The sequence below is a fragment of the Python bivittatus genome, unplaced genomic scaffold, assembly GCF_059951505.1.
Source record: "Python bivittatus isolate LINGU-HERP-01145 unplaced genomic scaffold, Pbiv_v1 ctg000020_np1212, whole genome shotgun sequence".
NCBI lineage: Eukaryota > Metazoa > Chordata > Lepidosauria > Squamata > Pythonidae > Python > Python bivittatus.
Window position 1 is genome coordinate 74,182,268 of NW_028277030.1, and position 13,353 is coordinate 74,195,620.

The 13,353-nt window shown below is 38.2% G+C and overlaps 1 protein-coding gene across 2 annotated transcripts in view; it reads left to right on the plus strand.

The window, feature by feature from the left end:
* AIG1 (androgen induced 1) overlaps positions 1–13,353 on the plus strand; it is a 110,701-nt gene that overhangs the window by 13,375 nt on the left and 83,973 nt on the right. For both annotated transcript variants that reach the window (XM_088141640.1, XM_088141632.1), the window contains exon 2: positions 7,571–7,726. In XM_088141640.1, coding sequence (XP_087997766.1) covers positions 7,571–7,726 — 156 coding nt within the window. The remainder of the gene's footprint in view (positions 1–7,570; positions 7,727–13,353) is intronic.

Sequence of the window (13,353 nt, forward strand, 5' to 3'; positions counted from 1 at the left end):
GTACCCTTCTCCTTTGTTTAATATTGACTCCTGGTGACAATATGAATATGTTGTTTCTCCAAATATTTTCCCATATAGTAATGTAGTTTTATCCAGAACTCTAATCTGCCTAGAGTTTTAAAGCTGCCAGGAATATATGAATATGCAGCCTAGAGTCATTTGAATATGGCAAGATAAGAAAGAAATGTAATCAAAAAGTCTTTATTCAAAAACCATTTACAGATTTAACATTCTGATGTCACAGTGGTGTCCTAACAGGGCAAGATTTTGCCTTCATCTTACTTAACATTTATTAGGGAAGCCACTTTGTTCTGGAGTATGTGATATGCTCTACGTATTTTAGAAATTTCATATAAATAATATGTCTGCTACATATCAGAGAAAGATTTCTCTAAATCATTCTTTTTCTGTTGAGTAAACTATTTATTTTAAAACATCATGGGGTTTTCATCATATTGGAAACTTATCCATAAGTACAATTTAGTATAAACAGCTGCAGTGAATGTCTCTTTCCTTGGTCTATTAGTTATGCCAAAGTTACCTAGCTTGTTGCATGGCTTTCCAATTATTAATTGATGTTTGACAGAGTCCCTAGGATATATCACTAATCACAACTATAATATTGTGTGTAATATAAATATATTGAAGTCAGAATAATTGTATGATCTACAATGCTGAGTAGGAGTCAAGCAAAATTAAACTTTAGAAGAGATAATATGAAACATAATCTAATACAAATATATTCCACATAAACACATATTTGCTAAATGGATGATATAGTCTTAATGAAAATGCCCTGCCTTGTAAACACGATATGAAAAGTAATAAGGGCAGATTTTGTACATACACTTCAGCAGAAGGAGAAGAAATAGCAGCATGTAATTTAGAGCTTTTTAAAATAAAAGGTGATGCTTATTTAAGTAGGTGTCAAGGTGACTTATTTTTTCATACATGGCAAAAGTGAAAAAATGCAGTTGACAGTGGGGACCAGAAATTTAATGTTGGTGCAATCACTGGGGAAAACATCCACAGAGACAGACAGTACGGTATTTTTTTTTCCAGAATGATGCCAGACTAGCCCTTGTTCTCAAAATTGGCATTAATATCATAATTGAAGAGGAAGAACTCAGGACAAATGCATACATCCTGTCTACTTTTCCATTCCTGCTATGCAGCCCTTTCATCACTGTATAAAAGATGCACTTTCACTTTGTGGAGCAGAAAATGAGAAAAATACATTTTCATTGTATATTAAAAGCAATATTTGGCTATCAAGCCAGGGTTTCCCTGGATAGTAGAGATTAGAGACCCTCCTATTTTTTATGGAGCAAGGCTTCAGAATAGGCCTGCACAACACCCAGTCTGTGGGCTGCATGCAGCCTGCCAAGCAGCCTTGGGCCCACAACATTTTGAAAAAACTCAGTAAATTCACCAGTGCCACACATCACCACCAGGAAGGAACTGCAGCCGACACCGCCTGGACAGACGTGCTGCTGAGTGCTTCCAACAACCGCAGGACTCACCGACACTGCCTGCTCCATAGCTGTCACCGCTCCATTAGCTGCAAAACAGTTGTATTGGTGTGCAAGCTATTCCTTTGTGGCCCGCAATTATTTTTAATTTCTCACTGTGGCCATTTCCCTTATACGAGTTTTGCAAACCTGTTCTAGAGTTAAGATATCTACATATGTATTGCATTTTTCCATATATCCAGACCTAGTTATGTTCTTATCCAAAAAGATATGAAACTGTTGTTATTCCATTTCTCTGTTTACAAAATAAGATTCCAGGCCATTAGTGAGGCAAGCAGTATATGTATCATGTTGACCTTATGGGTACAGATGCTATGACCTGATCAAGTCAACTGAAGTCTGATTTAATTTTGTACACTGAATTTCTTTACAAATATAAACATCAGAAAAAGGTAATTTTTAGGATTAGTATCTTTTGGAAAAAGCATGGGAAATAGGCACAGAAGTTCTAGAAGGAGTTACTGGAAATGATTGTACAACTAAAATTGTCCTCTAGGGTCTCTTAGCATCAAACCTCTTATGAGCAAGTAGAAGGCAATAGAATAAGTTATGGCATAAATTGTGAGGGTCCCATGCTACCAGAGTAGTATTCTGCATTAAAACAAAAAGTGGTGGGTGGGAGGAGAAAAATAGGGAACCTAGTCTGCAAAAGCTTGGGAGCCATAGAGTACTTTCTTAATGCCATTTGAGGACCATTTTAAAATTAGGTCACTTAATTAAAACATTTCTAGAAAAATTAAAAACAATGGCAGAAGAAATTCACTACAGTCCCTTGACCGAAGATCTCAAGTGCTGGAATGTATCTACAAAGGGGAGAGTGATGCGGTAAATTTTAGCAGAGAGCAAGGCTATTAGGAGGGGGTGCATTCCAGGAAGGGCAAGGAGACAAAAGACAACACAGTCTGGAGGTAGAGTATGGGGTACATAAGAGGTTCAGGATAGCTACTCCCTAGAATCTCCCAGGTTATATCCACTAGTTGCAGTTGTATAGATTTAGTCTGGCAAGATTCTATCTATATGGTGTAAGCAAATAAAGGAACTGAACTCCACTGGACTGTTTCACTGTTGTTCTTGGGCTGGGCCTGACAAGTGCATTCCCAAGCAATTGGGCCAGAAGTACTAGATCAGGCTAAAGGTAGTAGTTCTGGGATTCTGGCTAATTGGGTTCATGATACCTCTCCTCAGCATGGCCAGTGTATGAGCTAAGTACAGGTAATAGCAGATGTAATAAATAGATCCATGAGTCCTTCCCACTGCACATCAAAAACTCATGATGGTTGTAGCATAGTGAGGGCCAGAATGGAATAATGGGAAAAGGATTACTGTAGTGTCAATTAGGAAAAATCAGTTAAAGAGAAAGACATTTGAGGAAAAAAGTAAAACTCCTATAGGCTGAATTTATTCAACTTGTATTTTGGCACAGTCTGGGTCCAGCAAGAGCGTTAACATAGCTGGCAATTATCTGTTTATCTTGAATGAGTTCAGATTGCCAAAGTCAACAAATTACATCCTGCAATGAAAGAAGTTGCTCATGCTTTGACTAAACCTTTATTATTTATTTTTGAAAAATCCTGGAGTAATTTTTGAAAAAAAAATGTACAGGTTTCTTGAGGCATCTCTAAAAAGCAGATCATAGATATTTTAAACATCTTTTCAATGTCTTGGAATGAAAGTTTATCTGGCATTCCAGTAAAACCTTTTATGGTTTTGACAGGTGGAAATGTATTTTCTCAATTACATTTACATATTCCTAAGAAGAACAGTCATTTACTTGATGTTTTCTGAGTATCTTTATTACCTGTGTTTTGCAATTTGCTTGATCATTTCCTAGTTTCAGCACATTTTTTTTTTATCTTGCACTGTAGCTTTAAAGTTGGGGTAACTTCCTTCTGTGCAGAAATTCTCAGATTCATTGTTAATCTTTATAATAATTTTATTTATTTTCAGCCAAAAGGCCCAAAAGCAAGTTACAAATATAATCTAGATTTGACATTAAATAAAACAGTATCACATAAAATGTGTAATAAATAATATTTAATTTTTTATAATAATTTTTATTTATAATAAGAGGATTTGAGGAGACAGTGGGTTCAAATATAATGGCAACCAGTAATTTCGTACCATTTGAATGAGCCTGTGTAAATCTTAAGTGTATGCATTCTCTGCTGGGTTGACACATTGTATTAAGCCACAATTTATTTTATCTAGGTTTGTTGAATTACTCATAATGACTAGGCGCAAACATTGCTAATATTTTTAAGTGAAGGGCTGAAATTGGCCCTTGAGTTGTGCTGGCAACTGCAGTTTTTATAAAACTTAATTTGATTTAATTTAAAATTAATTGAAACTAAAAGTAATTACAGTTGGCATGGTTACTCTTCATACTAATAATTAAATATTTTGTCCATGTTTAATAATTTACTCCTCCTGTCACATTAACAATTAAAAATTTTTGGCAACATATATTTAATTGACTTAAGGCTGTCTCAGTTGCAACTGCAACTCTAGGCACCTTGATAATTAGGATTATCATTAGTATAAGGAAAGACAAACAAGTAATAAAATTGCTAAAACCCGTGTCAAGGAAATAAGAAAATCTGTTGCACAAATGTAGCCAAAATTATGAATATAAAAAAGAAAATTTATTGATGATTTAGATAAAGCATACGATAAAATGAATAGGTTTAAATTAGAGTATTTTATATGTATGTGGAGTTGAAAGTTTTGAAAGGATAACGGGGACTATATCCCAATTTAAGGGAACAACAGTTTATTTAAGGTGTCTTAGGTTATATATTTCACTAATATATAAACATGGTTTATAAATCACAGCAGCTATGTACACATAACATTCTAAGCTAAAATCAAACACACTGCAACTAGGGGTTAGTGCAATGTGCGTATCCAATCATTTGCTTCTTTTAGATGCCTCCTTGTTTGTACATTTACCAGAGGTCTAAACATGGATATTCCTCACCCTGGCTATGAAATGGCTAGACAAATTGGTCAGGAGGTTTTCTTTTTCTTATTTCATAGTGCTCTACATGGGGCTACTTGAAGAATATTCAGAAGCCACCGCTGGTTCAAAATTCAGCTGCACGGATGATACTAGGTGCCCCTAGGATGGCACATGTAACACCTTTGCTGCAGGAGCAGCATTGGGTGCCAGTTTGCTTCTGGGTCCAATTCAAGGTGTTGGTTATTACCTTTGAAGCCCTACATTGCATGGGTCCAGGTTACCTGAGGGACCGTCTCATCTCCATCACATTAGTGCATTCTACCGGGTCAAGCAGAGAGGGCATGTTACGGACCCCGTCAGTGAGAGAATGTCAGCTGGTGGGGCCAGGAGGAGACCCTTCTCTGCCATTGCCCCTGCCCTTTGGAATATTGTCCCCCCAGAGGTGCAGAGGGCCCCTACCCTCCCAGCTTTCTGAAAAGGTTTGAAGACCTGGCTCTATCAGTGTGCATGGTGTGATATGGGCTCTACCTGTCCCTGGGGGTGGTTAGTCCCCTGATGATGCTCCCTGGAGTTGCTTGCCAATTTTCCATCTTCTTGGAACTTATTTATTTTTAGGATTGTTTTTATGTTGTATTTTAATGAATTTTTATCTTGTTATAAACCGCCCAGAGTTGTTTCACGAGATGGGCAGTGACAAATTTGATACATACATACATACATACACACATACATACATACATACATACTTGGTGAGGATTCTCTCACCCAAGTCCATAAGATATGCAGCTAAGACTTGTTATGGTACCAGAATGCATGTTTCTTTTCATTTTCTATAATTGCTACATGAATTTTAGAATATAAGGTTAATATTAGGAGATTCTTTATCGCTTAATACAACTGTGGACTAAATGCCTAATACCATTACAGATTGATCCCCTGTGTGACCTCGTGATACATAATAGCAGATGAAGATTAAGATCAGGTTATGATTGATGTTCAATTTATATTTCCATAGAGAGTCTGTAATTTTTTTGAAGTTATATTACTTGAGATCTCTTTTTTTGTTACAGTTTGATAACAACCTCAGTACATACATTTTAAAAAACCACGTAGGTCATATTAAAAAAAAAAAAAAAAAGAAAAATTGCTGCCCAGAGTCCATTGGAGTTGGGCACAGCTAATAAATTCAAACAAACAAATAAATAAATGCCAATATAGCATTGTCCCCCAACACATATTCTGTGGTTTTCTTCAATTTAACATTAAGAAGGATGTTACAATGCTTTCCACCATAGGCTTTCAGTCCAGAAGTATTTCCTGGGGGTATGCAATGTTTTTCATACTCTAAAACATGAGGTTTTTTTTTTCTTTTTTACAATTTGTTTCCTATGTATTTTAAAATAGCTGATACATTGGGCTTCAAGAGATTTAAATTTGATGTTCCATGGCCCATTGTATGCAAAAATGTAATACAAGTATAGAAATGTAGGATTTTGTATTTACTACCCTAATGGAACAGACCCTCCCTCTCCCAATTTAGATGCGTTGAATATAACTGCCCGTTCTAGCTGAAGCTTAAATACACAAGTTTCTATAGCATAATCATTCATGAGTTGCTCCTAAAAAAATCTTCCTCTCTTATAATTCTACGTTTTCCTGGCCTCATTACTGATAATTGTAAAAAAGACATTCATTTTTAACTTTTTCTGCTAATCACTTTTCTGTCTTGTACGCTGCTCTGCCTTAATTTCTGAAGTGCAATTGATAAGGCACATGAATGGGAATCTAAAACAGTAATGGTTTTTGTGACAAATTCGATATATAAAATAAATAAAGAATCTGATTGAAAGGCTTACTGATACTACAAACATTTTCCTTGGCAAAATCACCGGTGAGGTTGGAAAACTATTAGCTTGACTAAAGTTTGAAACTCAGACCTGAATTTGTTTCACCAGCTTTCATGTTACCACGGACAGTGGAATTGTTTTCATCCTGATTGGAAAAATCTGAGAATGCTGATGGCTAATAAAATTATCAATGCTCATTGAAGGCATTATTTGTCAATTGGCTGTCAATATCCAATTTATCAGAGACGCTGTTTAGGAGGTGTTAACACTTAGAAAAATATTAGTAGCCAGTTATTCCTTTTAAGGAAAAATAGTTAAAGGGATGGTCATTTTGCATCTTCAAAGCAATGGATTCTTCAGATTCATACTGCTTTGAATTCTGATGTGGCACTTGTAGTAGTCCTATTCGAGCACTAAGCATTCATAGATTATTCCTATAAATGTTGGGGATGTTGTTTCTACCTTTGTGCTCTGATCCTCCATTTCTGACCTGCCTGCCTGCATATGTAGCTTGTTACTGGAAACCCTAACCTTATGACTGGGAACTTTTTCTTCTCGTGTTCAGACAAGCATGCTTAAAAGCCTCCTTCCAACATTCCACCCCTTGGGACAAGGGGGTGAAGCAGGCAGGGATAGAGCAATGCAGCAGGGTGTGCCTCCTACAGGTATATGAATGGTGAATGGTGAAGCTGCTTGAAGCAAGCCTGAATTTTGCATTATGATATCAGATGAGTTTTTATAAATTATTGTGGCCAATTTGGTTGGTTCCATGACTGAAGAGATGGTTGCCATTTCAGTCTTGTTTAATAAAGTTTAATTTAGTTAGGAATTGGTAGGTACTTTTGTGAGGAGCAGGGTAGACAGAAGATTTGATTCATTTGAAAGATAGTACCTCCAACGTGCCTAGAGAATGTTCCATTTGGGTTCCTGTTGTTCATAAAAACACTGTTATGTTTATCCTGCACACACGAGGTCCTTTTCACCCTTCGATCCTACCTTCTTTAGGTGGCTTTCAGCAGGAATTAAAATTGCCCAGAAATTGTTCGATGTAAGGACAGTTTTATTTGGCTTTTCCAGTTGAGTTGGAACACATTGGAATGTCTTAGGTTTCTCTGATATTTTAATTTGCAGACAGAATGGGAACCTTTGAGGTCTTAGTCTTCTACAACATCAAAATAATGTTATTGAGATCAAGTTATTTATGTTTCAAGATGTTTATATTTTTAATGCAGGTTATTCAAGCAGTTTTTTTTGGGATCTGTGTACTGACTGACCTTTCCAGCCTTCTGACTAAAGGAAATGACAGCCAAGAACAAGAAAGGCAACTAAAAAAACTCATCTCCCTCCGTGACTGGATGATGGCTGTCTTAGCTTTCCCTATTGGAGTTGTAAGTACCATGAAAAGAAAGGAATTTCCTTTCAATTTAGAGTATACCACCCTTGGTTTTTTATCTGTTTTTAAAATGTGAGCTATTTAAAGAAGAAAAGCTCATAGCCACCTCTTCTTTCAGTACAGTATTATATACTAAATGTGCCATTTACTTATTGCATTTATAAGTAGTTGTATTTGTTCATACAATGTAATTACATTAACAAAAATGTTTAGTACATAAGTACAGTGTGGATAATACAGTATAAGAGTGCAATATAGAAAAAGGAGCTATATTTCCCAACTTTAAATGTATAATTTATCTCTGTGTGTCATTTACATTCCATTAAACATGCTTCTAAGTGCACATGTAGGGACGCTTATAATATAAAAATAATGATTAAAACAATTAAAAGTACTGATATCAATTCAATGTGCATGCATTTGTCACAGAAAACAGAACAACAAAATAACATAAATAGAGTGGTGCTTAAAAGTTTGTGAACCCTTTTGAATTTATAATATTTTTGCATAAATATGATCTAAAACATGATCTGTTCTTCACACGTCCTAAAACTAGATAAAGAAAACCTAATTAAACAAGTGAGTAAAAAACATTCTTGTTCATTTATTTATTGAGGAAAATGATCCAAAGCTACATATTTGTGTGTGGCAAAAGTATGTGAACCTTTGCTTTCAGTAACTAGTGTGCCCTCCTTGAGCATCAATAACTGCAGCTAAACATTTCCAATAACTATTGATCAATCCTGCACATTGGCTTGGAGGAATTCTAGCCCATTCTTGGCTTGGAGGAATCCTAGCCTACTCTTACAGAAAAGCTTCAACTCAGGGATGTTGGTGGGCTTCTTTGCACAAACTGCCTGCTTCAGGTCCTTCTACAAGAGTTTTATAGGATTAAGGTCAGGATTTTGACTTGGCCATTCCAAAATATTAACTTTTTTCTCCTTTAATCGTTCTTTAGTGGCACAGCTTGTCTGTTTATGATCATTATCTTGCTGCATGACCCACTTCCTCTTGAGCTTCAGTTCACAGACAGATACCTTGACATTTTCCTGTAGAATTTGCTGGTACAATTCAGAATTGTACATGCCTTGCTCTTGGTGTGATCTTCTGGGGAGGGTAACAGTGGTGTTGAATTGCCTCCATTTGTACATGATCTGCCTGAGAGTGGACTGGTGGAGTCCAAACTCTTTGGAAATAGTTTTGTAACTTTTTCTAGCCTGGTGAGCATCAACAGCTGTTTTTCAGAGGTCCTCAGAGATCTCCTTTGTTCAAGCCACATTTCTACATACCTGTGTTGTGAAGATCCGACTTTAATAGTGAATATCCAGAATTCTAAAACCTACAGCTGGTTCAAAATGCAGCCACACGGATGATAGGTGCCCCTAGGATGACACATGTAACACCTTTGCTGCAGGAGCTGCATTGGGTGCCAGTTTGCTTCTGGTCCAATTCAAGGCATTGGTTATCACATTTAAAGCCCTACATGGCATGGGTCTACGTTACCTGAGGGACCATCTCATCCCCATTACATCAACCCATCCCACCCGATCAGGCAGAGTGTACTTGTGCGTCCTTGAGGGTGGTTAGCGCCCTGGTGACACTCCCTTGAATTATCCACCAACTCTCCATCTTTGTTGGAAGCTTTTTATTATTAGGAATGTTTTATATTGTATTTTAATGAATTTTATCTCTGCTGTAAACCACCCAGAATCATTTCAGTGAGATGGGCAATTACAAATTTGATAAATAAATTATGTTCTTTAAATAAAGCAGGACCTCCCACACTAACACCTGATTATCCTTCCATTGATTAAAACACCAGACTCTAATTTCCCCTTAAAATGAACTGATAATCCTAGAGGTTCACATACTTTTGCACAGGGGAGGGCCGCAGGCAGGCACTAGGGAGTGCAGGCAGGCCAGTGGTGCCTGTGGGTGGGCTGGCAGGGGCCATGGGTGGGTGCTAGGAAGCACGGGCAGGCCAGGAGAGGCTGCAGATGGGCTGGTGGGGGCTGCGGGTGGGTTGGTGAGGGCTGCAGGCAGGTGCTAGGGAGCACGGGCAAGTTGGTGGGGACTGTGCGCGGGTGGTGGGAGCTGTGGGCAGAGGGCTTGCTGTGGGTGGGCGCACATACAGAGGGTGAGCAGGTGGAGGGAGTGCTACAGAGTATGAGATCCCTGGGATCTCATACTCCATAGTGGGGCTCCTTGGGAGAAAAAGCAGTAGAAGCGACTTACAAGAGCAACCTTCCCTGCCGGCTTCCCCATTGACTTTGCTTCTGGGAACCGGCAGGTAAGATTGGAAATGGTGATCATGTGGCTGCAAGATGCTGCACCCGTCATAAGTGTGAGCTGGTTGCCAAGCACCCAAATCTCGATCACATGACTGTGGGGTGCTGCAAAGTCCAAAACTTCGAGGACTGGTTGTAAGTACCGCTCATTCAGCTGAATAAGTGGTACTTACAACTGGTTCTTGAAGTTTTGGACGTCGCAGCACCACCCCCCCCTTGTAACTTTGAATGGTCTCTGAATGAGTGGTTGTAACCCGAGGACTACCTGTATAATTTTATATAGCAATTTTGTATATCTTTATAATATTATCATTTTCATTCATTATGTACATTCAGAAGGGTTTTGTCCATTAAAAGAGTTTTGCTGCATGAAAAGTCCCTTTCTACTTCTTGAAAATAAAGCCATGAAATTGTTTCTTAAAAAAACAAATTTTAATACTACTATTGTAATGGTGGCAGTGGTATCTGAGTGAAATCTCAGAAAGGTATGTTAAAAAATTGAACAAATAATGAAAACAGTATCTGAAACAGTATCTGAAGAATCATAAATAGGGAAATAGCAATGAGTCAATAAAAGCCTTGGCAGAATAAAAAAGGCTGCAGGGGAGGGGGGAGGGAGGGAGACCAAAGGCAGGGTGTGAAATTCATATTCTGTTTAATTATATTTTTCTAATTTCAGAATTGATACATCTTTAAGGAATTGTTTTGATCCAAATCTACTTTTCAGTAATTATGTTAACTATATGTTAGAACACTTAGTTTTTTTATGCAAGGGAGGTCATTGAGTTTTTAGAGAAGTTGAATGGGCAACTTGGCTAAAATTAGAATTATTTGCTTAAGCGTGCTTTTTTGAACCATCCGCTTACCTGTTTCATTAAACAAGTTCTTGCCACCTGGAGCACCAGATGGTTGCAACCAATTTTGGATCCATTGACTGAGTTTGGTTAGGGACAGATGGAATTTCCTTTCTTTTTTACTTTTACCTCACTGGCAAGGTCAGTAAGTTTTCTGTGCTTCACAAGATATTTCAAATGCATGCCAGCTTTATTGAATCATCCATTAATATCAGGCCTGCTTTTTGAAATCTAGCTAGCACTGGAAATTTATTTCCTAATGCCTTTGTTTAATATGCCAGTTCATCTTGATCTCTTGATCTCAATTTATCATCTCAGAAAAAAAAATTGGCTTCTTTTTATTATTTCTCCATTATCTGACCTTTCATTCATTTGCATGTCAACACCGCAGAGAGAAAAACATACTGCCCACATAAGATACTTCTTGCAGAGTATTTTATACTTGCAGTATCTTGCATCTAATCCAGCATACTTCTTTTCCCTGGCACAAATCTAAAGTTATATTTATCCTAACAGATTGACGAACCTATATTATAAATTAAAATACCATGGACGACATAAGCATTTTTTAAAAAAAAATACAAATCTGTGAAGTATTTATACACATACACCTTTCAGATTCTCTGAATTTTTGTGCAACTTTGCCACTGTCAGAACTTCATATGGGCCCTAGTGATATATAACAGGAGTCTGAGTGACTAAATAATACCAAAGTTTGGTGCTAGTTTTATTTATTGCATCCAACATGTAATGCACCAATGTGAAAAGTAATCAACCTCCTAGCTTAGTCAATTTAATTACAGGGATAACGAAGTTCAGTGATGTGAATTCCTCTTAACACAGCTGATTTGAGCCAGCCCAGTCCTATACAAATCTCACAGATTTTGCCTCCTCACATCACAGTAATATTCTTACACACAGATTCTAGAGGGATATAATGCCCCACTCAAAATAAATATCTGGAGACTATTGTAAAAAAGCAATGCCTGTCAGTCTGGAAACAGTCACAAAACTGTTTGTTTGTTTGTTTATTTATTAAATTTATATGCCACCCATCTCCCCTGGAGGGCGACTCTGGGTGGCTCACAATTAAAATCCAAAACAGTAAAAACAATAAAAATATAAATATCCATATTAAAATTAACTAATAACAATTCTATATAAAAAGACTATGTACAATTCAAGATGATGAGGGGAGCAGTATTGATAATCCCACCAGCCAATTCCAACAGTGCAAACCACCATCAGGCCCCCAGGCCATCTGGTATAGCCCTGTTTTCACACTTTTTCGGAAGGCCAGGAGAGTGGGGGCAGCCCACACCTCAGGTGGTAAGCTGTTCCACAGGGCAGGGGCCACAGCAGAAAAGGCCCTCTTCCTAGACCCCGCCAGCTGAAATTCCTTGACTGGTGGGTTCCACAACATGTCCCTTCTGCCGTACTGAGTGGGGCAGGTGGATATAATGGGGACGAGATGGCTCCTCAGATAACCTGGTCCTGTGCCATTTCTAAAGCTCTGGGGCTCCATCAATCTAGAGACAGAGGCATAATCTTGAAATGGATTGTGTGGTCAAAATCACTCCTAGAGCTCAAAAAAAAAAAAAAAATGTTCCAGGAAGTCACAGAGAAGCCCAGGACAATATTCAGAGATTTTCAGGGCTCCTGGTCGGCTAGACTCAGCATTTGTGGCTTTCCCTATCAGAAGAACACTGACAGGAAAATAGGATTCATAGGAAAATAGCAAGGTGGAAGCTATGGCTCGCTAACAGCAACATGGTTGCTATTCCATAGTTTGCCAAAAAGCACATAGATGACCCCTTCTTCCAGTCTTCTGGATGAATGTTCAAGAATCAAAGTGGAACTATTCAGACTATACAGGTGTCATTATGTCTGGCAGAAAGCAAATATTGCAGTAAAAAATGTACCATCTGTCAGTCATGGAAGTGATATTGCCATGGACTGAATATGCTTTGCTGCCTCAGCACCTGGGTAACCTGCCATCACTAAAGAAAGCATGAATTATGCTTTATAGTAGAAAATTCCACAGGATAATATTTAGTAGTAATTTGCTGTATTTTAATGTTTGTGTAGGTACATAATACAAGTAGTCCTCAACCTACGACCATTCGGTCAGCGACCATTCCCAATAGTGCCCAGTGCCCTAGAACAGCACTGAACGAATGGTGGTTACAACTGGTCCTCGGGGTTCCAACTGTCCCAGCACCCCCGCAGTCATTTGATCGTGATCTGGGTGCTTGGCAACCTGTTCACACTTACGACTGGTTGCCAAGTGCCCCACAATCACGTGATAACCATTTGCAACCTTCTGTGCTGGCTTCACCAGAAAGTCAGTGGGGAAGCTGGCAGGGAAGGTCGCAAGTCACTGGGGTAAGTCTCCCTGATCCATGCACCCTCCCCCAGCCTCTCTGTGCTTGCACTGTGCCAGCCACTCATTTACCCTTATGAACACTCCCCAACCCACA